Source organism: Jaculus jaculus, chromosome 1 (assembly GCF_020740685.1).
Source record: "Jaculus jaculus isolate mJacJac1 chromosome 1, mJacJac1.mat.Y.cur, whole genome shotgun sequence".
NCBI classification, from domain to species: domain Eukaryota; kingdom Metazoa; phylum Chordata; class Mammalia; order Rodentia; family Dipodidae; genus Jaculus; species Jaculus jaculus.
In genome coordinates this window covers 103,242,949-103,269,975 of record NC_059102.1, presented here as the reverse complement: position 1 = coordinate 103,269,975, position 27,027 = coordinate 103,242,949, and the positions used below count along the sequence as shown (strand labels likewise).

Genomic DNA, 27,027 nt, shown 5'->3' with positions numbered 1-27,027 from the left:
AAGCCTCAAATGTCTAAAACAATTTTGAGCAACAAAAATAAGGCTGGTGGTATCACCATACCTGATATTTATCTATATTACAGAGCCATAGTAACTAAAACAGTACAATACTGGCACAAAAACAGACATGTAGATCAATGGACCAGAATAGAGGACCCAGATGTAAGTCTGAGTAGCTACGACCACTTGATTTTTGACAAAAATACTCATTGGAGAATAGACAGCCTCTTCAGCAAATGGTGCTGAGAAAACTGGATATGTATCTGTAGAAGGATGAAAATAGATCCTTATCTCTCCCCATGCATAAGAATTCAGTCTAAATGGATCAAAGACCTTAATATCAGACCCCAAACTGAAACTGCTAGAGGAAAAAGTAGGGGAAACCCTTCAACATATTGGTGTTGGCAAAGACTTTCTGAATATAATCCCAATGCTCAAGAAATAAAACCACAAATCAACTGCTGGGACCTCATGAAATTACAAAGCTTTTGTACAGCAAAGGACACTGTGAATAGAGCAAAGAGGCAACCTATAGAATGGGAGAAAATCTTTGCTAGCTATACATCTGACAGAGAATTAATATACAAAATATACAAAGAGCTCAAAAAACTAAATAATAAGATATCAAACAACCCAATTAAAAAATAAGATCTGAAACTAAATAGAGAGTTCTCAGAAGAAATACAGATGGTATATAAACATGTAAAGAAATGTTCTATATCCCTGGCTATCAGGAAAATGCAGATTAAAAGTATGCTGAGATTACATCTCACTCCTGTCAGAATGGCTATCATCATGAAAACAAATGACCATAAATGCTGATGAGGATGCAGAAAAAGAGGAACCCTTCTACACTGTTGGAGGGAATGCAGTCTGGTCCAGCCATTGTGGAAATCAAATGGAGGTTCCTGAGACAGTTAAAAACATATCTACCATATGACCCAGCTATAGCATGCCTAGGCATATACCCTAAGGACTCATCTCATTACCTTAGAGATACTTCCTCAACCATTTTTTTTTTGTTTTGTTTTTTGGTTTTTCAAGGTAGGGTCTCACTCTAGTCCAGGCTGACCTGGACTAGTGACCTGGAACTCACTATATAGTCTCAGGGTGGCCTTGAACTGATGGCAATCCTCCTACTTCTTCCTCCCAAGTGCTGGGATTAAAGGCGTGCGCCACCACGCCAGGCTTTAAGCTCAACCATTTTTATTGCTGTTCTAGTCACAATAGCTAGGAAGTGGAACCAGCCTAGATATCCCTCAACTGATGAGTGGACAATGAAGATGTGGCACATTTATACAACGGAGTTCTACTCAGTGGTAACAAAAAATGAAATTATGAAATTTGCAGGAAAATGGATGAATCTGGAAAGGCTTATACTAAGTAAGGTAACCCAGGCCCATAAAGCCAAATGTCACATGTTCTCTCTCATATGTGGATCCTAGCTAAAAATGATTGGACTTCTATGTGAGTAGGAATAAGACTCAGTATCAGAGGCCAGTAAGCTAAAAAGGAGATATAAATGGAACTAAAAGGGAGGAAGGGAGTACTTAATAGGATGGTATTGTATATATGTAAGTAGAAGGACAGATTAATGGGATTAAAAGGCCAAAGTGAGGTCAGGGGAAGAGATTGAGTAAAGGAAAAGTGGAGGGAAGGCTAATAAAAATCTAAGAGGGTATAAATAAATCATATGGAAAACTTTTTTTTTTTTGGACAACGTAACACTCAGAAGCCATAGATTGTTACTAGAACATTTTCAGTGCTAGGGATGGGATACCATCCAGTGAGTTTTTGGCCAGGGAGGTCACTGATACCCCCAAAACATTACAGGCCATTGCCAAGGCTCTTGGTTTTCCACCAGGAATAAATGGTAATACCCTATTGCTGAAGACTCCACATATTTGGGCTGCAAGGTCACTGAGAAATGCTGTTGGAGTTGAGCTGAAAACCCCCTCCATGTGGACCAGCTGACAGAAAGCTGGAAACCACATGGAAAAAGCATGCAGTTCCTGGGAGAAAGAGAAGTCACCAGTGCAGATACTCAACAGTGGACACTGCAAGCCTTAAATTTGGCCAGCCAGTCCAAGTGAGCCAATGGGTGCAATGGTGGCATGTCTGTAATAAGGAAAACCAACATCTTTCTAATTGGACTGAAGTTCTGCTTCATGGGAGGGAATATATCCCTGATACTGAAAACCTACAACAGGGCAGTCATGAGCCCTAGGGGTATAACATCTGCTTGTGTCTGGCTAAATGTGTATACTGTGCTCTCCAAACTACATGGTAAGCATTTCTCTTAATGTTCATAGCCATATATTAATGCTACTCTCACTTTTGGTTACAGAACCTTCTCTTTTCAGATGGCAGTGACCTTGGGATGACTCAGAAAGCACCATGGTGCTGAGAAGAAGGGATGGAGGAGTGTCCAGCACTGAAACATCTTACACCTTCCAAGGCTCAGGGTCCATTGTGGAAGAGGTGGTGGAAAGAATGTAAGAGCCTTACAATGTGCTCCCCCCAGACACAAAATGGCCTGCATATCCACGACCTCACAGTGTCTGACACTACCTTCACAAGACCCTCATAATAGGAGGAAAATATGATGACATCAAAATAAAAGAGAGACTGATTGAGATGGGGAGGGGATATGATGAAGAATGGAGTTTCAAAGGAGAAAGTTGGAGAATTACCATGGGTTATTGTCTACCATTTCTACCTAAAGTTTCTTTTTGGGAAGTTTTTTTTCCCCAGAACTTTTACTTTTTGTTTGCAATGTGTGTGTGTGTGTGTGTGTGTGTGTGTGTGTGTGTGTGTGTGTGTATGCCTGCCAGAGTTTTTTGCTGCTGCAAATGAATTCCAGATGTATGTGCCACTTTCATGTACAGCTTTATGTGGGTACTGGGGAACTGACCCATGCTGGCAGGCTTTGCAGGCAAGCATCTTTAACCACTGAGCAATTATCTCCCCAGATTCTTTTTATTCATACATACATACATACACACACACACACACACACACACACACATATATATATGTTTTGTTTTGGTTTGGTTTTTCAAGGTAGGGTCTCACTCTGGTCCAGGCTGACCTGGAATTAACTCTGTAGTCTCAGGGTGGCCTTGAACTCATGGCGATCCTCCTACCTCTGCCTCCCAAGTGCTGGGATTAAAGGCATGCACCACCATGCCCGGCTTATTACATATATTTTTATTGACAACTTCTATACTTACAGACAACAAACCATCGTATTTCCCTCCCTTCCTCTCCCCTCCCCCACTTTCTCCTTCATAGCTCTGCTCTCTGTCGTATCCCCCTCCCTCTGTCCATTAGTCTCTCTTTTAATTTGATGTCATCATCTTTTTCTCCTATTTTTATGGTCTCATGTGGGTATTTCTAGGCACTGCGAGGTCTTGGATATTGAGGCCAAATTCTGTCTGGACAGTTGCATGTAGGGTACCCTTCCTTTGGCTCTTACGTTCTTTCCGCCACCTCTTTTGCAATGGACCCTGAGCCTTGGAGGGTGTGAGATGTTTCAGTGCTGAGCACTCCTCCATCCCTTCTTCTCAGCACTATGTTGCCCTTTGGGCCATCCCCGTGGTCATCACCATCTATAAAAGTAAGCTTCTCTAACCAGAAGTGAGAGTAACATTAACATATAAAAAAATATGGAATGCTTCACAAATTTGTGAGTCATCCTTGCACAGGGGCCATGCTAATCTTCTCTGTATCGTTCCAATTTTAGTATATATGCTGCCAAAGCAAGCACATCTCCCCAGATTCTTGACAGAGCTTTGAATCTTGCCTCACTTTTGTGTGTCTAGCTTATGTGGGATCTGGAGAGTAGAACATGGGTCCTTAGGTTTAGCAGCCAAGTGCCTTAACTGCTAAGCCATCTCTCCAGCCCTGAAGGCTTAATTTTTAAAATATACTGAGAATTACTACTTATTTTATATTTTATTTATATCCCTGTATGTGGTGGATCTTTGTGAACATTTTGTATTGTATTGTTCTATAAATGTTAATAGGTCAAGTTGGTTGACAGTATAGTTCAGATTCTGTTATCTCTCAATTAATGAGAGGAGTATTAAAATCTCTAATTATCATTGTAGATATTTTCATATTTCCTTTTAGTTCTATCAGTTTTTAATTTCATATAACTTGAAGATCTATTAATAGGTACATACACATTGTGGTTTTATTTCTCCCTCTGAATTGATCTTTTACTATTATAAAATAGGAATACTTCTTGTTTTGAAGCCTACTTTGATAGTGATAGCCACTTGTGGTTGCCATTTTCATGGTGTATTTTTATTTTCTTTTTTTTATATGTGTGTGATGTGCATGCATGCATGTTGGTATGTATGTGGGTGCATGTGGGGTGGGGGTTGTCAGGAACATGTGTCTCTATGAGCATGTGGAAGTCAAAGGTTGACATTGGGTGTCTTCCTTGAAAGCTCTCCACCTTCTTTACTGAGGCAGTCTCTCACTTGAACCTAGAGCTGGTTGATTTAGCTAGTCTAGTGTTTTATGCAGCTTATACCAGGAATTCCACCTTTACCTCCTGAGCACTGGGATTGCAGGCGGGCCACCATATCCACCCAGCATTTACTGGATGCTAGGGATCTAAGCTCCAGTCCATGCTTACAGAGACAAGCACTTTACTGACTGAACCATTGTCCCATTTTTCCCTCCCTCCCATCCTTCCTTCCTTCCTTCTTTTCTTCCTTCCTTCCTTCTTTTCTTCTTTCTTTCCTTCCTTCCTTCCTTCCTTCCTTCCTTCCTTCCTTCCTTCCTTCCTTCCTTCCTTCCTTCCTTCTTTCCTTCTCTTCTTCGCCTTCACCTTCTTACTGTTATTCCTCTTCTTTTTTTTTTTTCTTTTGGTTTTTCGAGGTAAGGTTTCACTCTAGCCCAGGCTGACCTGGAATTCACTATGGAGTCTCAGGGTGGCCTCAAACTCATGGCGATCCTCCTACCTCTGCCTCCCAAGTGCTGGGATTAAAGGTGTGCGCCACCACGCCCAGCTATTCCTCTTCTTTAGCTTGGGTTTTTGGACAGGATCTTATGTAGCCTAGGGTGGTCTCAAACTCACTATATCTCCTCAAGTCTTGCCTTGAGCTCCTGATCCTCCTGCCTCCACCTCCAAGTGCAATGATTACAGGTGTGCTGACATGTCAATTTATGTAATATACTTTTTCCATTATTTTATATTCAATCTTTCTGTATTTGCATTTAGTCACTTGTAAGCAACATATAATTGGGCTTGAAGCTTTTTCCTAGCCTGATAAACTCTATCTCTCTTTTTTTTTTCAATTAATAGATTTATTTAAGCCATCCTTGCCAAACTTAATAAAAGATGCTAAATGTTCTGTCCAATTTTCCTTCCTAGGTAAGTTTTTCCTTGCTTTCCCTATAAGTTTTGAAACATAACACCAGATGATGAGGGGCCCAATTCCCAACACTGCTCCTAAGAGTGAGTTCTTGGTAGTAGGCCTGAAATTGGGGTAGACATTTGCTGATCTTGCACAGGTGTAATGAGCCAAGGCAGGATTTTCGATGTGCTCTCGGCAGCTGGGATCATTGCACTGAAGCCAACTCTGCTTTTGAGTAAAAGTATCGATACGGTTGTCTTGACCAAGTTCTTTGTTTCTATTTTTTCTCATGTGATTCTGTCCATCTTCTGTACTCTTTTGTGTTAATTGAATTGTTTAGTATTCCATTTTATTTTCTCGATTGGCTTTTTAGCTGTGTTTTTTTTTTTGTGGTGTGTGTGTGTGCGCACACACATATGTTTGCTTAAAAGTTTATAATATGCATCTCCTATTAAGAATATCATACTAAGGCTAGAGAGATGGCATAGTGGTTAAGGCTCTTGCCTGCGAAACCTAAGGACTCAGCTTCAGTTCCCCAGCACTCATGTAAGCCAGATGCACAGAGTGGCACATGTATCTGGAGTTTGTTTGCAGTGGCTAGATGCCCTGGCACACCTATCCTTTATCTGCATTTATATCAAATAAAGAAAATATTTTTAAAAAAGAGTATCATGGGCTGGAGAGATGGCGTAGCGGTTAAGCACTTGCCTGTGAAGCCTAAGGACCCCGGTTCGAGGCTCGCTTCCCCAGGTCCCACGTTAGCCAGATGCACAGGGGGTGCACGCGTCTGGAGTTCGTTTGCAGAGGCTGGAAGCCCTGGCACGCCCATTCTCTCTCTCTCCCTCTACCTGTCTTTCTCTCTGTGTCTGTCGCTCTCAAATAAATAAATAAATAATTTAAAAAAAATTAAAAAAAAAAAGTATCATATGGGCTAGAAAGGTGGCTTAGCAGTTAAAGTGCTTGCCTGCGAAGCCTAAGGATCCATGTTCAACACTCCACATCTTGTGTAAACCAGACACACAAAGGTGAGGCAAGCAAAAGGTTACACATGCCCACTAGATTGCAGTGGCTTAAGCCTTGGTGCACCAATTTTCTCTCTCTCTCTCTCTAAAATAAATAATAAAAGAATATCATACTAATGGTCTGGAGAGATGGCTCAGTGGTTAAAGGTGCTTGCTTCCAAAGGTCAGGGTTCAATTCTCCAGTAGTCACATAAAGCTAGACGTGCAAAATGGTGCATGCATTGGGAGTGTCTTTTTCAGTCACTCTCCACGTTAGTGTTCTCTCATTGGTCCTAGAGCTCACAGATTCAGCTGCATAAGCCAAGCAACAAGGTCAAGGACTTCCTTGTCTCTGGCCTTCCCAGGGCTGGGATTACAAATACAAGCCAGATTGCCCAGAGTGTGACATGGATGCTGGGGATCCAGACTCAGGTCCTCATGGATGGGCATCAAGTGCTTTACCCACGGACTCATTTCCTCAGTCCCATCTACATGATGTTTTAGAGTTATAATGCTGGTGAGAATTTAAAATTTGTAAATATTTTTTATTTTTATTTGTTTATTTGAGAGAGAGAAAGAGGGAGAGAGAGAGAGAGGGAGAGAGAGAGAGAGGGAGAGAGAATAGGAGTGCCAGGGCCTCCAGCCACTGCAAACAAACTCTAGACATATGTGCCACTTGTGCATCTGGCTTACATGGGTCTTGGGGAATCAAACCTGGATCCTTTGGCTTTGCAGGCAAGCACCTTAACCACTAAGCCATCTCTCCAGCCCTTTTTGATTGAGAATTTACAAATCAACAAATTACATCTGGAGTTTGTTTGAGGTGGCAAGAGATACTGGTGTGTCCATATAGACATACTCTCTCTTTAATAAATAAAAATATTTAAAACTCTACTCCTAAGCTGTGCGTGGTGGCACACACCTTTAATCTCAGCACTCAGGAGGCAGAGGTAGGAGGATCGCCTTGAGTCAAGGCCCTGAGACTCCATAGTGAATTCCAGGTCAGCCTGGGCTAGAGTGAGACCCTACCTCGAAATGCCAAAAAAACAAAAAATAAAAAACAAACAAACAAAAAACTATACTCCTATAATCCAGCACTTTGGAGATACAAGGAGGAAGATCTCAAAAAACTATGTGCAGACACACATATATAATGTCACATCACAATGTATAGACTTTTGTTTTATTTATTTTTTTGAAATAGCCTCATGTAGTCCAGGCTGATCTTGAACTTGCTATGATTCTGAGGCTGACCCTGATCTCCTGATCCTCCTGTCTTTACTTCCCCAATATTGAAATTACAGGAGTGTGTCACTATGCCTAGTTTGTAGAAATCTTACAACATAGACCCATTTATCACCAGTACCTTATCCTTTGGCCTATTATTGCCACATAGACCCTTTTACATGCATTATAAGCCCCCTCTAGCAATAACAATAATAATAATTATTACTTTTTTTGCATTTGTTACATGTCCCTTAAGAAAATTAATAGAAGGACAAACAAGCTGGTTTTATCATTACTCACATATTATCAATACTTCTTGGTCTTGATGTGTGTTAATGACAAGTCCTCTCAGTCTTGGTTTATCTGAAAATGTACTTATGTCATCCTCTGTGTGTGTATATCTACATAACATTATATATAATATATATAATAATTTATATAATTTTACTTATTTATTTGAGAGAAAAAGGCAAAGAGTGAGAGAGAAAGAGAGAGAATGGGTATGCCAGGGCCTCTAGCCACTGCAAAAGAACTTCAGACACATGTGCCACCTTGTGCATCTGGTTTATGTGCATCCTGAGGAACTGAACCTGGGTCCTTGTAGGCAAGCACCTTAACTGCTAAGCAATCTCCCCAGCCCTGTTTTCTTGTTTGTTTTGTTTTTGTTATTTTTAAGGTAGAGTCTCACTATAGATCAGGCTGACCTGGAACTCACTCTGTATTCCCCAGGCTGAGTGCTAGGATTAAAGGCCTGTGCCACCATGCCCAACACTCTCTGTTTTGAGGGGTACTTTTTAATATTTCTTTTTTGAGATGTGCTTTTATTTGATATAGAATTCTGGGTTAATAGTAATTTTTCTTATTTTTATTTTTATTTATTTATTTTTTTAAGGTAGGATTTCATTCTAGTCCAGGCTGACCTGGAATCCACTATGTAATCTCAGAGTGGCTTGAACTCACTGTGATCCTCCTACCTCTCTCTGCCTCCCAAGTGGTGGGTATTTTTAAAAATATATTTTAGTTAATTTATTTGAGAGAGAGAGAGGAAATATTGATGTGGCAGGGCCTCCTGCCCCTGAAAACGAACTCCAGTCACAGATGTCACTTTGTGCATCTGGCTTTACATGGGTATTGGGTTATCAGACCTCAGTCATCAAGCTTTACAAAAAAGCACATTTAACCACTGAACCATCTCCCCAGCCTATTAGTAATTTCTTGCAGTGCTTCAAATACATGAATGAGTGAGCCAACTCCCCAGTCCCCCCCCTTTTTTTCTGGTTTTTCAAGGCAGGGTCTCACTTTAGCCCAGGCTGACCTGGAATTCACTATGGAGTCTCAGGGTGGCCTTGAACCCACGGTGATCCTCCTACTTCTGCCTCCCGAGTGCTGGGATTAAAGGCGTGTGCCACCACGCCCGGCTCCCCTCTTTTTTTAAATGTGCATTCTAGGGGTTGGACTTAGGCCCTCAAGCTTGTGTAACCAATTAAAAACAAAGAAAGAACCAATTATATTCTAGACATACAACAATATTCTAGAAATACGAAATACGCCAGCCACTTTGAAGTCTTTGTCTTAGCCAGTATCTTGGCTTATCTCTCTGGTACTATCATGGTCTCCTTTGGATCTAACCCCCACTACCCCCAGCCATGATCAAGAAATTTTCACAAGGCAGAGAACAAGGGTAAAATGTGTGACTCATATTGGGAGCTTCCTTTCCTTCAGGACTGTCTTATGTTACCCACTATCCAATGCCTAAAAACAACTGTCTTACATTGTGTCCACATTTATAGTTGTTTACAGTGGAAGGGAAAATCCAGTATTAATTGTCTTATCACAGGCAGAATGTAAGTCCTATACATCAACATCTTTATAAGAGTTATATATTAAGTGTATGATATTTTAAAATTCATTGTAGAAATGCGCTATTTTTACAACTCTACAGTAAAGCATAGAATCTTTTGTAATGTAAATATTAGCTCTGAATGGAGGCACTGGTCTAGAAGAAATCTGAGGCCCCTTCCTGCACAATTCATGAGAGATTTACCAGAAACAACTCAGAAGTTACTTCAGTGTAAAGCAAGTTATATTTCGCACTGGAGGAGCCAATTTAAAAAAAGTATCTCCTCCTAAGGGAAATGGCCCTGCTCACAGCTTTGGCTGCTTAAGAGAGCATTGGAATTTTGTCCCTTGTGGATACAGGCTAGCATGAATGATGAGCTAGGGTCAATAAGATTCCCTTTGTAGGTGCTGCAGAGAGAAATGGTAGTTGGATGTTGATGGAGATATTGATGGAAATGGTTGCAAGGTAGAGAGAGGCCAGGTCAGACATGATGAGCTGGAAACACACGAAAGTTATGAGGGAGCAGAGGCCATAGAGATGCTGGGTACTTAGTAAATGAGAAGTTACTGAGAGAAGTAGAGAGGCCATGGGAGATATGGAGAAAGTTGTGGGTCTCCATATGTTTCAAAATGAATAGTTTCCAATTCAAATTCTAGGCTATTCATATATTTATAATACCTCTCTTCATCCCTCCACATAATTTTTTTTTTTTTTTTTTTGGATTTTTCGAGGTAGGGTTTTTGTTCTAGCTCAGGCTGACCTGGAATTTACTATATGGTCTCAGGGTGGGTTTGAACTCAAGATAATACTCCTACCTCTGCCTACCAAATGCTAGGATTAAAGGCATGTGCCACCATGCCCAGCTCCACGTAAATATTTTTAATCAATTAATTTATTTATTCGAGAGAGAGAATGGGCATGTCTGAGCCTCCCGCCACTGCAAATGAACTCTGACGCATGAGCCACCATGTGCATCTAGATCATGTGGGTTATGGGGAATCAAACTTGGGTCCTTAAGCTTTCCAAGCAAATACTTTGACAGTTAAGCCAACTCTCCAGCCCCTACTTAAACATTTTTTCTGTTCTCCTACCTTCCTTTTTTTTTTTTTTTTTTTTTTGTGGTAATGAGTGAGCCTCTGTTCTTTGCAACTTAAAGAGTTTCTCAAAATACAGATGGCCCATGACTTAGAATGTCTTGATTTATGACTTTTCAACTTCATGATGGGTGAAAATCATATGCATTTGGTGAAAATACTACTTTGGATTTGAATTGGTCTCTTCCTGTGCTAGTAATACATTGTATGAAACTTTCTTGAACTGCAGCAGTAAGATGCAGCTCCCAGTCAGCCATGTAATCCTGAAGGCAAACAGCTGATGCTTTACAGTAGAATAGATTGCTAAGCTGTGATGTTTGGTAAGTCAGGTGTATTAAATGTGTTAGATTTACAATATTTTCAATTTAGAATTAGTTTACATGTATGTAACCTAATTGGAAGTCAAAAGACATCTACATATATAGATTGGAATTTACTAGCCTGTAATGGTAGAGAAGTGGAAAATGACTTGGGTATTCCACAGAGAGGGAACAAACTCATTTAAAAGGCACAGAAGCGTAAAAATAAGTGTCTACCAAGATCCCGAAAATTATTTCCTCCATTTATACTCCAGGGCTAGGGCTGAATACATGCTACATTTAAATAATAACTGAATGAGAAAATGGATGTGAAGTTAAAAAATAAAAGAAGCTCAACACCAGGGATAGAGTCCCTACATCTTAAGCAAGAGAAAGCTGCTTTTACTTGGATGAATGAATTCTTCTGTAGGCCCAGAAAGAAGTCAGTGTTGAAAGAACTGCATTTACATACCTTCCCATCATTCTTTTAACCACTTACCAACAAATTCACTCAGTCATTAATCATTCATCCTGTATATATTTTGCAGGTCTTGGGATCATAGCTAAAGGAGCAACGTTAAGTCAGCCCCCACTCCCGGGCTTCATAAACTAGGAAGTAAGACAAATGAAGGACATTTGAATCCAGGGCCTCCAAAGCGTGCTGATGCTCAAAGCAGTGCAATTAAAGTTTAATCCATAGCGATGTTCTTTGCTTTTCCACACAACTCTGTCAGTGCTCAGTAACAGGGATGATTGAATGTGCCATACAAACTCCTAACTGGCAGAAACAGTTTCATGTGGCTTGCTCACAGCTGGAGCCAGAGAAGCAACATTACTCTTTAGCATCAGTTTGCAGGCTGCAAAGCCCAACGATAAGCACAAGAGCCCTCTGTCATTATTATTCGAGTACCTGGCATGTACCAAGTATTAACAATGTGCTAGGCTCCACGGCGAATGCGGGGAGGAGACCAAGTTCTGGTCTCAAATGCTCACAGCTGTTTTGTAATCTGATAATTGTGCATGACAAACCTCAGACCATAACTCTGAAAATAGCATGACTGTAATCATAACAAAATGGAACAGCCATTGGCAAAATTTGTTTTCTAGTTATCACTTCCAGAAGGAATTCCATAACACTATTAGGAGAAGAGAAGAGAAAACTCTCTCAACTTCCTGCCACTAAACCTCAAAATTATCATCATCTGCCTCCATCCTTTCTTCTCTCCTGTTTCAAAGTGTTCCTCCTGCTGTCTGTACTGATCCTTTCCCACCTCCTCAGAAACTTGTATCTAGTCATAATTCAATCTTTCTCCTCTATCTTCAACTTCTCCCCATCCAAATACTTCTCCAAGCATGTAATATATTCAAGCTTTACTTTCATCTTAAAAAAAAAAGTCCTTGCCCATATGGTCTTCACTGACTTCTTAGCTCAACTCAGTCTAGCTTTCACTTCTGACTGTGTTCTTTCCAAAATCCCTTATGAATTCCTACTTATTACTTCTGAAGACCATGTCTTCATGCTTACCTTCTCTGACACCCTAGCAGCACACCACATGGCTGACGGCCCTATTCTTTCTCAGTGTCTTCTCAGTTATCTGGTTACTTCTTTTTGGGAGTCATGCATATATGAGTGTAATATGCCTAGGTGTATGCATGTTAGTAGGGGTATGAGCAAATGTGTGTGTAGGTACATATGTGTGTACTCATATTAATACGTGTATGAGTGCATGTGTGTGGGCTAAAATCTTAGGAGTACATGTGTGAGGGAGAGTATGAAGACAGTTTCAAAAAGAGGGGAAAGCTGTGTGGGGGGGTGCATGCCTGTAATCCTAACATTTGGGAGATGGAGGCAAAAAGATCAGGAATTCAAGGCCAACCTCAGCAGGACAAAAGACCCTGTCACAAAACAAAACACCATGGACTAAGGAGATAGCTCAGAGGTTAAAGGTTTGTTTTGTTTTGTTTTGTTTTGTTTTGTTTTGTTTTGTTTTGTTTTGTTTTCAAAATCTGAGGCTTGGGTTGGATTCCCCAGAATTCAGGTAAAGCCAGATGCACAAATGGTGGGTGCATACATCTGGAGTTCATTTGCATTGTCAAGAGGCCCTGGTGTGCCCATGTTATCATTCTCTCTTTCTCTCTCTTGAAAATAAATAAATTAATTAAATTTAAAAAAGAACAAGAGGGGAATAGCACATGAAAATGCAGTACAGTAATAATGGGGAAAGAATGGTACAAACTAAGACTTAGAGACACATGTAGGCCCTTGAAGGGCTATCTAAGACTATCCTAACAGCAGTGGGAATCACTAGAGAGTTCTGAATGTGCAGGGAGGAGTGTGGGTGCATAATCAGATTGGCAGTTTGAAAGATTTTTTTTTTTTTTGAGAGTTTTCTGCTATGTAGCCCAGGGTGGCCTTATATGTGTGATCCTCAGAGCACTGGGATTGCAGGCATGTGCTACCATTTTATTACAAGATCTTTTCTTCATTTTCTTTCTTTCTTTATTTTTGTTTATTTTGTTTTGCAAGGTAGAGTCATGGTCCAGCCCAGACTGACCTGGAATTCACTATGTAGTCTCAGGGTGGTCTCCAACTCACGGCAATCCTCCTAGCACTGCTTCCCAAGTGCTGGGATTAAAGGAGTGCACCACCATGCCTTGCACCTAAAAGATCATTCTTTTCTTTGTTGTTGTTGTTTTTTTTTTTTTTTTTTTTTTTTAAGGTGGGGTCTCACTGTAGCCCAGGCTCACCTGGAATTCACTATGGAGTCTCAGGGTGGCCCCAAACTCACGGCGATCCTCCTACCTCTGCCTCCCAAGTGCTGGGATTAAAGGCGCGTGCCACCATGCCTGGCTAAAATATCATTCTTGATGTAATATAGAGAATGGATTAGGATGGGCATGAGTGGATGAGGGGAAGACCAGTTATAAAACTTTTCTAGAACTCCATGAGAGAGGGTTGTAGATTGAGCCAAAGAGGTAGCAATGGTTTAATTTTAAAAAATATATTTGTTTCAAAGGGGAAAGAGTCAGGGGGGAGGGAGGGAATTACCATGGGATTTTTTTTTATAATCATGGAAAATGTTAATAAAAATTTAAAAATTAAAAAAAATATATATTTGGGTCTGGAGAGATGGCTTAGCAGTTAAGCACTTGCTTGTGAAGCCTAAGGACCCCGGTTCAAGGCTCAATTCCCCAGGACCCACGTTAGCCAGATGCACAAAGGGGCGCATGCATCTGGAGTTCATTAGCAGTGGTTGGAAGCCCTGGTGTGCCCATTCTCTCTCTGCCTCTTTCTCTGTCACTCTCAAATAAATAAATAAAAATTAACAAACAAAAAATTTTTAAAAATATATTTAGCTATGGCTTGAGAAACAAGCATAAGGATGATGCTGAGGTGCCACACAGTAAAAGTATCTCACTTTGCCCATGCACATCAACTTACCCTCCTGTCCTTTTTTTATGGATCCCAGGCTCCATTGTCATACTCAAAATTTCTGAATTAGCTGGGCGTGGTGGCGCATGCCTTTAATCCCAGCACTGGGGAGGCCGAGGTAGGAGGATCGCCATGAGTTCAAGGCCACTCTGAGACTCCATAGTGAATTCCAGGTCAGCCTGAGCTAGAGTGAGACCCTACCTCAAAAAAAAAAAAAATCTGAATTATCCAATTCTTTCTTTTGGCCTTATACCCAAATCCTGCCTCTTCATCCCTGCCCTTGCAACCATTCATCTAGATCAATGTTTCAAAAACTACTGTCCCAAAGGGGCTTCTTGAGAGACCACAAAATTATCCAAATCTAAGTCTTTTATAGGAGAATGATGTAAAATTCCAGACTTTCTGTGTGTTTTTTAAAATGGTAACCAACTGAGTTATAAACGGGTACTAAAATTTGTTAGTCATAAACTAAAATTAGCTTTAACTGGAGTTCACAGAAGACTCTAATTTGGTTTTCTACTAAGCAGTCTGGCTGCCAGGCAATGTCTGGCAGTGCTGCAAAGCTCCTGCACATGCACGCACACAGCTAGCTGGCACTCTCACCATGTTGAGGAAGGACACGTTGTTACCGGGGCGTAACCAGTGATGTTTAGAGCTGGTCATAGTATATGGTGAGTGACATTCATGCATTTTAATTACAAATTATGATTCGTGGAACTCCATCATGACCAATTTAATGCACCATGAGTTATTTCATTAACTCTAGGGAGTAAAGGCATGCAACTCTCTGACATTTTCTGCTGCACTCCCCCCTTCCTTGCTGATCCAGAGGATATGGAGCAGACTCCTACCTTAGGAACTTGACACATGCCTGTCTGAAAGCTCCCTACTCCCATCCCATTTCCTGCAGGCCTTTGCTCAAATATCTTCTCTTGGGGACTTCTCTGACCACCTTACTTAAATTAAGATGTTCTGATACACTGAACTTCCTGATTTGTTTTCTTCCTTGGCACTTCTCATCATCTAATATACTATTTATTTTATTTTATTTAAAAAAATTATCTTGTAAGAAGAGAGTGAGAGAAAGAGAACAGGAGCACTAGGGCCTCTTGTAGCTGCAAACAAACTCCAGATACATGAGCCACTTTGTGCTTCTGCCTACATGGGTACTGAGGAATCAAGCCCAGGCCAGCAGGCTTTGTAAGTAAGTGTTTTCTATTTAAAAATTTTATTTTTTCATTTTATTTATTTAAGAGAGAGAGAGAGACAGAATGGGCACACAAGGGCCTTTAGCCACTGTAAACAAACACTCCAGACACATGTACCACCTTGTGCATCTGTCTTATGTGGATCCTGGGGAATCAAATCTGGGTCCTTTGGCTTTGCAGGCAAGCACCTTAACCACTAAGCTATCTCTCCAGCTCAGTAAGTGTTTTTAACTGCTGACTGTCTCCCCAGCCCCATATTTTAATTAATTAATTAATTAATTTTGTTTTTTTGAGGTAGGGTCTCACTCTAGCCCAGGCTGACCTGGAATTCATTATGTAGTTTCAGGGTGGCCTTGAGATCATGGTGATCCTCCTACCTGTGCCTCCTGAGTGCTGAGATTAAAGGCATGCACTACCAAGCCCAGCTTCCATATTTTATTTTTTATTGACAATTTACTAAACTAAAAGACAAGTTAGGCTGATCTCACTCCCACGTGGGGAAGTGAGTGAATTCTGCCAAGATGGTAGCAAGTACTAGGGAGAACCAAGTTCCAACTATACAAGAAAAGATAGCCAACTGCCTAGCATGAAATGAGTCATTCCTATCACATCTGCCAGGATCCAGGAGACACTACAGAAGCAGCAATGTCAACTGGAGTGCTGCTCTCACTGCTGGCCTGACAACCTCCTTCAGGGAGATGGTGGTAGACACTGGAAAGACTCAAAATTCATCACATCAGAAATTCAGAGAATGCAGAGAACTCAGCCCTAAAGAAGACTTAGAACATACCCACTAAACTCAGGGAAAATTGCAAAGAGGGAGTGGAAATGTTGTAAAAGCCACAGAGTGGGAAGGTATATCCCAAGACACTGTCCCAGACACTGAATCTGACAGGTGCATTCATGAACCCACAGTGAATACCAACAACTCCACTTAGGAAGGCCCATGCTGGAATGAGAGCGGGGAAGAAGGGATACAAGGGTACAACCAGATGGGAATATGATCAATATGCATTATTTCATACTATAAAGTTAATAGTAATAAATATAAAAAGATAAGCTTTGTGAGAGCAGGGGTTTTGTTTGTTTCTTTTAAAAAATATTCATTTATTTAAGAGAGAGAAAGAGAGAGGAAGAGGCAGATACAAAATGAGCGTGCCAGGGCCTCCAGCCACTGCAAACTAATTACAGACTCATGTGCAACCTTGTGCATATGGCTTGTGAGTACTAGGGGATTGCACCTGGGTCCTCAGGCTTTGCAGGCAACAGCCTTAACTGCTAAGCAATCTCTCCATCCCTATTTGTTTGTTTTTTGCTATATCACCAACACCTACAACAGTACCTGGCCCAGAGTAGAAACTCCATATACTTATGAATGAGAATGAATATTTACCTCATGAGCATTTTTTATTCTCTTAGTTTCTGACACCCAGTTCTTAAGCCACAGATACATGTAGGTCAAATCTGAATCATTTGTACCTTTACTGCCAAAGCACGTGCACACACACACACACACACACACACACACACGAATCCAGAAAAGCATGTTTATGCAATGTAGTTTCTAATTATCAGCTCCCACTAGGCTCTCTCTTATTATTGCTCCCGGCTTTTCCCTTCCTACCCATCAAACATACTCCAATGCAAAATTCTAAAGCATATCCTATGCACTGAGATTCATAGTCAATTAATTTTTTTTAGAATTAAATATATCCCAGGCATTGCCCTGGGTATAGAGGAATCAACAATGAATAAAAAGAAAGACTTGAATCCTGTAACAACAGACTTTATAGTGTGACAAGGATACTGCTGTCCTATCTCTAGAAAATGGAATTAATCCTTTATAGGCCAATAGGAAGGTCATGTTGAAGTCTCAGGATGAAAAGAACGAAGAGGAGATTTAGGGCAAGGATGGAGCAGGCAGCTGCACACAAAAAAAATTGTACTAGTCAAGCAGGGGAACAGCAGTTTCAAAGGCCTGGAAGAAAGATACAGTAATATATCACTTTGCAGGAACTGATAGCAGGTCAATATGTTGAGACTGTAGAATTGTCTTTTCCTTTTTTGTTTTTTTTTTTTAACTTATTTTTATTTTCATTTATTTATTTGAGAGAGAGAATGGGCACATCAGGCCCTCTAACCACTGCAAACAAACTCCAGATGCATGTGCCACCTTGTACATCTGGCTTATGTGGGTCCTGGGAGATCAAACCTGGGTCCTTAGGCTTTGTGGCAAGTGCCTTAACCAATAAGCCATCTCTCCAGACCTTTTTGTTATTGTTGTTGTTTGAGGTAGGGTCTTGCTCTAGCACAGGCTGGCCTGGAATTCACTACAAAGCCTCAAGATGGCCTCAAACTCACTGCGATCCATCTACCTCTGCCTCCTGAGTACTGGGATTAAAGGTGTGTGCCACCATACCTGGCGGATTGTAGAATTTTCATAGAGTAACGGTAAGGTCTGAGGTAGGATGTGTGGTAATCAGGGTTTTGCAGGCCTACCAACCAAACTGGACTTCTGAGCCTTTATCTTGAGAGCAACAGAGAACCACTGAAAGGTCTGATCATAGGAACAATGTGAGCAAATAGAATTTAAGCTTCTCTTTGTTAACAAACCCAATGCAGACATTCTCTTCCCACTGCAGGCATCAAAGTCCTACCTCCCTCTCCCTGAAGCATTTCTGGTACTCCAACCTGCATGCCTCTTTCCCATCCAACCCTAGAATCTCTAATCTTTTTGTGCCTGTGTTCTGTCTCTCCCATTGTCCTAACACTGACTCAAGCTGAAGTTCACTGAGACAAGATGGTGATAAATACAATCATACAACCTAGTCTTCTCTCTCTCTCTCTCTTTCTTTCCTTCTTTCTTTTTTGTTTTTTTGAGGTAAGGTTTTGCTCTAGCCCAGACTTACCTAGAATTCAGTATGTGGTCTCAGGCTGGCCTCAAACACACAGCAATCCTCCTACCTCTGCTTCCCCAGCACTGGGATTAAAGGCATGTGCCACCATGCCCGGCCAACCCAGACTTTTACCCCCCCACACACAAGTACTTATATTATACGAATAATATGCCTCTCCTCTTCGGCTGGAGAGATGGATTATTGGTTAAGGTTACCTGCAAAGCCTAAGGGCCCAGGTTCAATTCCTCAGAACCCATGTAAGCCAGATGCACAAGGTGGTGCATGCATCTGGAGTTTGTTTGCAGTGTCTGGGAACCCTAACATGCCCATTCTCTCTCTCTCTCTCTTAAATAAATAAAATATACCTATCCTCTTAAGCACACATTATTGATGTATGCAGGGCCCATTGACCCAGGTTTCTCTTCTTCCTGTCTGCTTTCACCTCTTTCTGTTTTCAATGTAACTAGTCTCTAATGTCTCACCTAACGGGAAAAACTCATTCTTGTTCAAATTGTAAGTTGCTAGAAAAGATTAATCCGTGGTGAGAGAAAGCAGATCAATGAGCAGGGTGTAGGGAGGAGGGAGGCTCCAACTGGCCTAAGGCATAGAAAACTTCTTGGGGGCTGGAGAAATGGCTTAGTGGTTAAGGCACTTGCCTACAAAGCCAAAGGACCCAGCTTCAATTCCCCAGAACCCACATAAGCCTGATGCACAAGGTGACGCAGGTGTTTGAAGTTCATTTGCAGCAGCTGGAGGCCCTGGCGCTCCCATTCTCTCTCTCTCTCTTCCTCCCTCTTTCTTTCTCTCTCAAATAAATAAGTAATAAAATATTTTAAAAGAAAACTTGGAAGATAAGAATTATTCTATATTTCTATTGTGTCAGTGGCTCATAAGTGTGTAATTTTGTCAAAACTTGGGCTGGAGAGATGACTTAGCAGTTAAGCACTTGCCTGTGAAGCCTAAGGACTCCGGTTTGAGGCTCCATTCCCCAGGACTCACGTTAGCCAGATGCACAAGGGGGCATTCGTTTGCAGTGGCTGAAGGCCCTGGCACGCCCGTTCTTTCTATCTATCTGCCTCTTTCTGTCTCTGTCACTCTCAAATAAGTAAATAAACAAAAAAATTAAAAAAAACTTGAAACATATCCAACTAAAGGAGTCTGTTTTATTATATGTGAGTAGACCTCTATAATATCAAGCTAGAAAAAAAAAAAAAACTGCCTATAGATTAAGGGTCAGTTGCCTCCAGCACAGCACATGAGCTTGAAAACACAGTTCAACTTTAACATAAAACTAGTGCATGGCCTTACAAGGAATAGTCACCTCTCAATGGCTACAGAAATATAAGGAAAATATATTCTCTATCTGCTGGAGGAGGCCAAGTAAAAGAAACAAAGGAGACACCAGTTCAGACCAAAATATGTAGAGCTGTGTAGACGGCTGATAGGAAGATCGCCATGAGACTGAAACCTGTCTGGGCTACAAAGTAAGTTCCAGGTAATCCTGGGCTAGAGTGAAACCCTGCTTCAAAACAACCAAAAAATATATAGTCATAAATAGCAAGGATACAGATTTGCTCTCCAAACCTCATTATATCTAGGATTGAGTGTGGCAAACCTAGAACAAACAAAAGTCTTACTAGAAACTGCACATGAGCCCCAGAGTGGTAAATCAAAGGGTTAAGAAAAGCAATTCCTAAAGAACAGAGTCAGTCAGTCCTTTACATCCCAGAATGCTTCTTGGAAACCTGGGACTCCTTTAATTTTCACAGTGATGATATGGGGAGGTAAAAGTCTGTTTAGTAGGTTAAGGGAGATGGGGATTGACTCCTGGGTTCCCCGTGAGAAAGGATAACATCTCATCAGATGGCAACACAGACATATTTTAATATGGCTAAAGGCTTGTGTGTTTGAGGATAGGGAACATAGGTGGGAAAGTGGTTTTTTTCATATTTAAAAGAATTAAAAAAAAAAGAATTTGTTTATTTGTAAGCAGAAAGAGATAGAAAAGACACACAGAGACAGAATAGAAAACTCCAGATGCATGCACCACTTTGTGAATCTGGCTTTACGTGGGCACTGGGGAATTGAACCTGAGTCATTAGGCTTTGCAGGCAAGCACCTTAACCACCGAGCTATCTCTCCAGCCGGGAAAGTGGTTTTTATCTTTTCTCACTGTCTTTCTTCTCCCTCCTCACTAGGCCCTCAGCACAGAAAATCGAAACCAAACTGCTGCACACAGTCTGTTCTGTATGTCCTAATTTCTTTTGTGTCCTTTCTGTGGGCTCCCAAATAGCAAGGCACGTCCCCACTTAACACTGAGTATGCAGCAGAGTGGTTGGACGAAAGAAAAATCCTTGGGACAAGAGTGGGAAAGAAATAAGGGAGGTACTGGTGAGAGTGGGATAAGAAGGTTAAAGAGGATGTAATGATCAGGAGGGGTCAATGAAGTGAGGGTTAGGGGAAATATGGGAAGACCGAATCATGAGAGAGAACAGAAGAGTTGGGGTCACACAAGGCCAGAGGTCATAAGAGAGAGGTTAGCGGTCAGTAGGGGGCAAAAAAAAAAAACAAGGATCATTGGGAGAAGTATGATCTCAGGTTGTCATTGGAGGTTTAAATTCAAAGGTCAAGAGAGAGCAAGTCACTGGATGCCTTTACCTGCCTACGTTTCTGCGGCATCTTCGCCAAAGAAGCACCACAAATCCTGAAAAATCCTTAAAAATAAATCTCCCTCTCCTGGGAATGAGTTTGTACGTCTTCTTGACCACGCACAGGAAACCCAGACTCTCTGTCCACTTCAGTTCCCAATCGCAGGGGTCCTTTGGGGACAGCTATGGTTGGGGGTCCCCGCGTCCTTGCAAGAACGAATCGGCTCCGCCCCGACGCGGTTACCCAGCAACCGCCCGGCAGCCACGGCGCAGGCGCGTCCGGCGGAGGAGGCGGGGCCGGGAGCACTGGGCTCCGCTCAGCCCCGCCCCCCTGAGGAACACTGCGCCTGACGGGCGCGCGCGCGCGCGGAGATCCTGCGTTGTGGGCGGAGCCGCGGCGCCCGGACACCGCCTTCTCATGAATAATGCAGGATCCGGGCGGTGTCCCGGACCCGGAAGTGGAGTTGCCGAGTCACCGCAGTGGCTGAGCTGCTGACAGGAGGCGGCGGCCGAGGAGGAGGTGGTGAGGCCAGACCTGCGGCTCCGTGGGGCCACAGCCGCCGTAGAGCTAGGCCATCCCCCGGGAGCCACGCTGGCCTCAGCCGGCCCGACAGCCCTCCGCCCCCTGTCCATCTATCCGTCCTCCTGTCCGCCCGACTCGTCTGGGGCGGCCTAGTCTGCATCATCCCCTCCGGGCTCCTTGGGGCCGCCGCCCCGCGCGGTCCCGTCGGCGTCTCCAGCCGCGCCCCGGCCCTCTCGCCCCGCCGGCACCATGATGGAGGAGATCGACCGGTTCCAGGTGCCCACCGCGCACTCGGAGATGCAACCGCTGGTGAGGGGGCGGGCGGCGGGCAGGCCCAGGCCGGGAGGGGGCGCCGCTTGAGGGGGAGGGTAGGAAGGGAGGAAGGAAGGAAGGAAGGAAAGAACCGGGCGGGCTGGGGGATGAAAGGCTGTGGGAATTGTGCGAGGGGGAGCCATTCGTTTAGGCGAAGCCGGCCCTGGACACGTTTTGCTGGGTGGGAGACTTGCAAAGCGAGAACACGGTGGGAGAGTACCTGGGGTGCAAGCAAAGGGCGGAGGGCTCCGTCGGCGGAGGCAGAACGCCGTGGGATGGGACCTAGGAGGGCACCGTGGTGCATGCACACCGTTAATGGAGGAGGGAGATGTCACGGGGCACCCTCGGCAGCAGGCCCTGGGAGTCGGGACCGGGGTGGGTGGGAAGGACTTTTTAGACCGAAAGGCCTGTGATGCTCGGGGCGGCGGAGGAGGTCGCGGGGAACCGTCAGGTTAAGAGGGACTGGAAATAGACGAGAGGAGGACCCGTCCGCTGGTCCGTTGGATAAAGATCAGAACACTGAGCCTACAGCCAGGCACTGGTGGAAGCCAAGAGGTCCGTGCAGGGCCTGGGAATTCTGTTCATCTTCGGAGAGGAGCATAGGCAGCCCTAGCTGGAGGGGTAAGGGGAGGAGAATGTGTGGCCGCGAGAGAATCCAGCGTGCAGACGAAACCGCTCGGGTACCACCAGGATAAGAGGTGGGGCTACGCTGGAGCGGCCTGTGCCCATCGGTTCGGAAGACACCCCCCCCCTCCGCCGCCGTCATCTTAGGCCTACATGCTTAGAGTCGTTGCTGGGCGCGGATCCTGCTGCCTGTCCGCGGTCCTGGAGTCAGGCAGGAATGATGTCATCGTTGCCGGCGGCGCCGAGGGGATGGAAGGGGGAGGGTGACGCTGGTTTATAGAGGCCAGGCCTAAAGGAGACCATGCCCGCTGGCCACTGCCCCAGGGGCTACCCAACTGACTGTCTGCCAGTGAACGGATAGGATATTCAGGCCTAGCCAGCTGGTCCGGAGAAGGGAGAAGGTAGAGAGCCCTTTTCGCTTAACTACACTTGGAACCTGAGCTAGTAGGGATTAGGAGGCTGAAGGTAGGGATGCCCTATTTGGTCTCTGCTGAAGCTGACCTATGCTTTCCAGCTCTGGAGCTCCCCGTGTCTCCTCCGACTCTGTGTTGGGAAGGGTGGTGAGGAACAAGGTCTGCAGTCCCCTTACTGACAGATGTGCTCTGTGGTTTCTTAGGCAATTAACCTGCCCATTTACAGTAGCCAAGATGGGCCACCTCTAAATTAATTGATTAATGCACACACACACACCCTCAGCTAGAGATAAGTGGCTTTCCCCTCTTTTGTGGGTTTTATAGCATGCTCAATATTAAACTGAGAGAGATGCTGTGGAGCTTTTTTTCTTTTCTTTTCTTTCTTTCTTTTTTTTTTTTTTTGTTTTTGAGAGCCATAACATCTTGGAGAGAAGTTGAATTTTAAAAGGACTTTGAGCTGGGTTAGGAGAACTTTCATTAGTGGGTTTCCCATCCAGTCAACCTTGCTTTCAAATTAGACTGCTCTTAGTTCCAAGACAGAACCAAAAGGAAGGGTGAATGAAAGAGATGGAGGTTGAAGTAAGTCTTAGAAGGAAATGATTTGCTGATCTTGTCTCCCATCTGGGGCTCCTGATAAGAGAGGTAATAGCTGACAAGAAAATGGAAGAAGGATAGAGCCACCAGGATCTAATTGTCTTTGGTGCCTCTGTCATTGCCAGACATTCTTGAAAGTGATTTGTTGGAGAAGGAGACACTCAGGCTGCTTCTGGTCTGTGGCCCCATGTGTGGCAAGGAGGTACTTATTAGAATAGCGGTAGCTGCCTGCACACCCTGTTTTAAAGGCTAAAGTCGCCTCTGTCTGCAAAAGAATACTTGGTTGAGGTTGAGTGAGTCTTAAAGAAATAGCACTAGTCATCCGCCCCTTGGGGGTCATTGACATTGTCCTACTTCTTGACCTCTGTCCCCAGGTTGGAGTTTAGAGATACCCCCAAAACTCTTTCAATGCCCAGAATTTTGTTGAGGACAGCAGAATCTTGGGTGGTATTTCTCCACAGGCCTTATTGGGGGTATAAGGAATCAAAAAGTATACCACAAAGGTAAAAGGGCAGAATGGATCTTTAGGGATGTTTGAGAAGACCATCAAAAGTAGGGCCTCAGGCTCAGACTGAGCTGCAATCTACTTTTTTTTTTTTTCTATTTATGGAGTCCTCTAAGAATTCTTTCCTCTAGCTTGGACTGTTTTTCTACTTATGAAATGAAGACAGACTATCATTTAATGTCTAAATATCTTCTCACTCTCCCAAAGAATATCAAAGAGCCTGTACATTGATTTGGTAAAGAGATTTACCAGATATTACTGAGTATCTACTCTGGTCCAGTCAGTACACTAAGTATTGGGAACTCAGTGGTTAACAACATAAACTCAGATATGATCCTGCCCTCCTGGAATTCACAGTTCAGGGAAAGTGTGTTTGTTGCTCACTCTCCAAGTGAACCCCTCAAGGGCAAGGTGGGGTCTGCCTTCTTAGACCCCCCAAAGGAAACAGGGCAGTGCTAGTGTTAGCATTATTGCACCTTTCAGGACCTAGTTATATGGACAGAGGCCTGTTACTTGGGCTCTCTCATTGAATAAGCCTCTCCATTGACTGAGGTAAGAAGAATGCAGACACAATTCCTTACTTTGAAAGATGAGCTGTAGGGGGAAGACATCTTTTTTTCTTTTCTTTTCTTCCTTTTTTGTAACTTGAAAGAAAAACTCAACTTGAGGAGAATGCCTGAGGGAGTGGTAGGAGCTGAGAGAAGGTGCAGCCAATAAATCTGGGTGTTTCCAACCTGCTAATTTAAGCATTAGCTCTCAGCATGTAGGAAGAAATCCCGGCTCTGTTGCTGTTGCTGCTGCTGCTGCCGCCACCAGTGCTTGGAGCCTCCTGTCTGTGGTGGGAGTTTGCCTGAAAGGAGCAGGCTTCCCTTTTTTCCCCATCACACCAATTACTTAATTGGCCTGGCTTCTCAGCAGCTGAACCAGGCCTGGGCCTGTCCCTAAGCTCCCTAGGGTCTCTTCCTGTCTCCTTAGGAAAGAAATGAGAGTGCCTCCTGGTGACCTACTCCTTGGGCTTCATTCCTGCTATGTCTGTCTGTCTGTCTCCCAGGTGATCATGAATATATCCCAGCACAGACTTTCCCCCAAAAACCCTTGGAATGGATCACTCTCTGATGTACACCTCATCAATCCAGGGAAAGTCCCAGCTGCCCAGGGCTCTCTGTTGAGCACTTAGATGATATTTGGGCCACATTGCTTGTATGAGTAGCAAGTACAGACTCTCCAGCCCTCTTTTCTGTTCAGCCACATAGTCTGTCTTGGAAGAGATTTGTTGCAAGAAAAACAAATAGAGCTTTTAAGCACTTAATTGCATCAGGCAACACCCTGCCTCTTGTGCTCTCAGAGGCATAAGATACTTAAAGAATGACATATGGCAACAGATGGGGTCTCTGCACGCTTGAGAGAATTCTAGCCTGGCCTCAATGAAATCAGATTACCCATTAACTCATTTGTTTAGTTCAGGAGTACTTGCTACATGTCAGCTCAGTTCTGGGTACTTTACCAATACAGACACAAGTAAAGAGCTCTTCTGTGGATGGTCGGGTGAAGAAATGGCTGAAATGACAACAGGAAAGTTTTTTAGAAATGTGTCAGAAAGAAGAGTGATGTGTGGAGGTATTCCTGAGAGAATGGCACCTTAGGAGAAAGTGGAGAATGCTGTGGTTCTGACCCTTTGACTGTGGGTGTTGGAAGAAGGGTTTCAGACTTCCACTGACTTTGGACAGTGAACATGGGGATCACTAGGATGTTAATTTAGTGACTGGGCCACAGGACCTCCTGAAAGTGGCAGAGAACACATATGAGGATAGCAAACTTCCACTGTGGAAGATTGATTCTATGGTCTGGGTCCCTTCAAATTGTTTCTTAAACTCAGGACAAGGTGGTTCCTTAAGAGAGGAACCCTCACTATCTTCTATTAAACATGGATTGGGTTTGCCAGGGCCTCAGCCCTTACCAATAAACAGTAAGTAATAGTGTAGATTCTGTGCTGGGCTCACCAACACAGAATCTGTCTCACTCCAGGGCTATGCCCTGTATAGAACAGACTGAGGCACTGTGGGGTAATGAGTGCTGCAAGAGAATCAACAACCAGGGCCAGCAGTGCTTAAGGCAAACAAGATGGACTCTCATTGAGTGATCAGGGAAGGCTTCCTAGAGGAGACACTGCTATCTAATTCTTAGAAGAGGATTAGAAGTGTGGCAGACTGACATGGGCAGGCAAGGGCAAGAGTACCAGACAAAGGACATGGAGGAAGAAACAAATGGGTGCATTTGAAATGAATAACATGACCATATTTGAGCTCAGATTATCACTCCAGTGGTAAATGAGAGGGTAGGGAAGGTGAGATTTGAGGGCAAGAGATTAATATTGAAGTGGGTATGATGATCTAGGCACGAGAGGAGGCCTGCACTAATGCAGATGCAGAGGGTTGGAAGGGGACCAAGATGAATGAAGCAGGATTCTACAATGTGGAGTCTCTTTGGCAATGGGTTGGAGCAGTAGGGAGTCAAGGATGGCTCAAGGTTTCTGGTGTGGACACTTGGATAGGACTGTCACCAACCACCTCAGAACATTTGGAGGCCCATGTCCTTCTTGCCTTAGAGACTTGTTATAACAGAGAAGCCTTCTATTTTCTTTGTAACTGCTGAAGCTACATTTTAGGATTAGGGGGAACCCAGGAGTCCTAGAAAACCAAACATGAGAATGGCACTGACCCTCTAGCTTCAAAAGGCCACTGAGGGCTGGAGAGATAGCTCAGTGGTTAAGGCAAAGCCTAAGGACCCTGAATCATTTCTCCAGTACCCACATAAGGCCAGATGTGTAGGCTGGCACACATATTTGGAGTTCATTTATATCAGCTAGAGGCCCTGGCATACATTTTCTTTGTCTCTCTCTGCTTGCAAATAAATAAATAAAAATATTTTTTTAAAGGCCACTGAGAAATGTGTTGCCTGCCAGTGAATACTTCCTCCGAAATCTGCTTTGGTGAGTGCAAGAGAATTGGTGGCAGTCAGGAGCCATAGTGGTGTTTTT

At 43.4% G+C, this 27,027-nt stretch overlaps 2 protein-coding genes and 1 non-coding gene across 6 annotated transcripts in view; 1 reads left to right on the top strand and 2 right to left on the bottom strand.

The window, feature by feature from the left end:
* Window positions 1-21,060, bottom strand: part of Dnai1 (dynein axonemal intermediate chain 1) — a 91,807-nt gene extending 70,747 nt beyond the window's left edge. The window contains exon 1 of the mRNA XM_004658486.2: window positions 21,030-21,060. Coding sequence (XP_004658543.2) covers window positions 21,030-21,050 — 21 coding nt within the window. The 5' untranslated portion in view covers window positions 21,051-21,060. The remainder of the gene's footprint in view (window positions 1-21,029) is intronic.
* Window positions 3,663-3,769, bottom strand: LOC123458132. Its single transcript, XR_006635430.1, has one exon. It is a non-coding gene; the product is annotated as a U6 spliceosomal RNA (small nuclear RNA).
* A 426-nt stretch (window positions 21,061-21,486) lies between the features above and the next one.
* The window catches only part of Fam219a (family with sequence similarity 219 member A), a 63,195-nt gene continuing 57,654 nt past the window's right edge, over window positions 21,487-27,027 (top strand). Inside the window, exon 1 of one of the 4 annotated variants that reach the window (XM_004658362.2) lies at window positions 21,487-21,851. In XM_004658362.2, the coding sequence (XP_004658419.1) occupies window positions 21,792-21,851 (60 nt within the window). In that variant the 5' untranslated portion in view covers window positions 21,487-21,791. The remainder of the gene's footprint in view (window positions 21,852-27,027) is intronic. The other 3 variants (XM_004658365.2, XM_004658361.2, XM_004658364.2) reach the window with 3 other exon arrangements.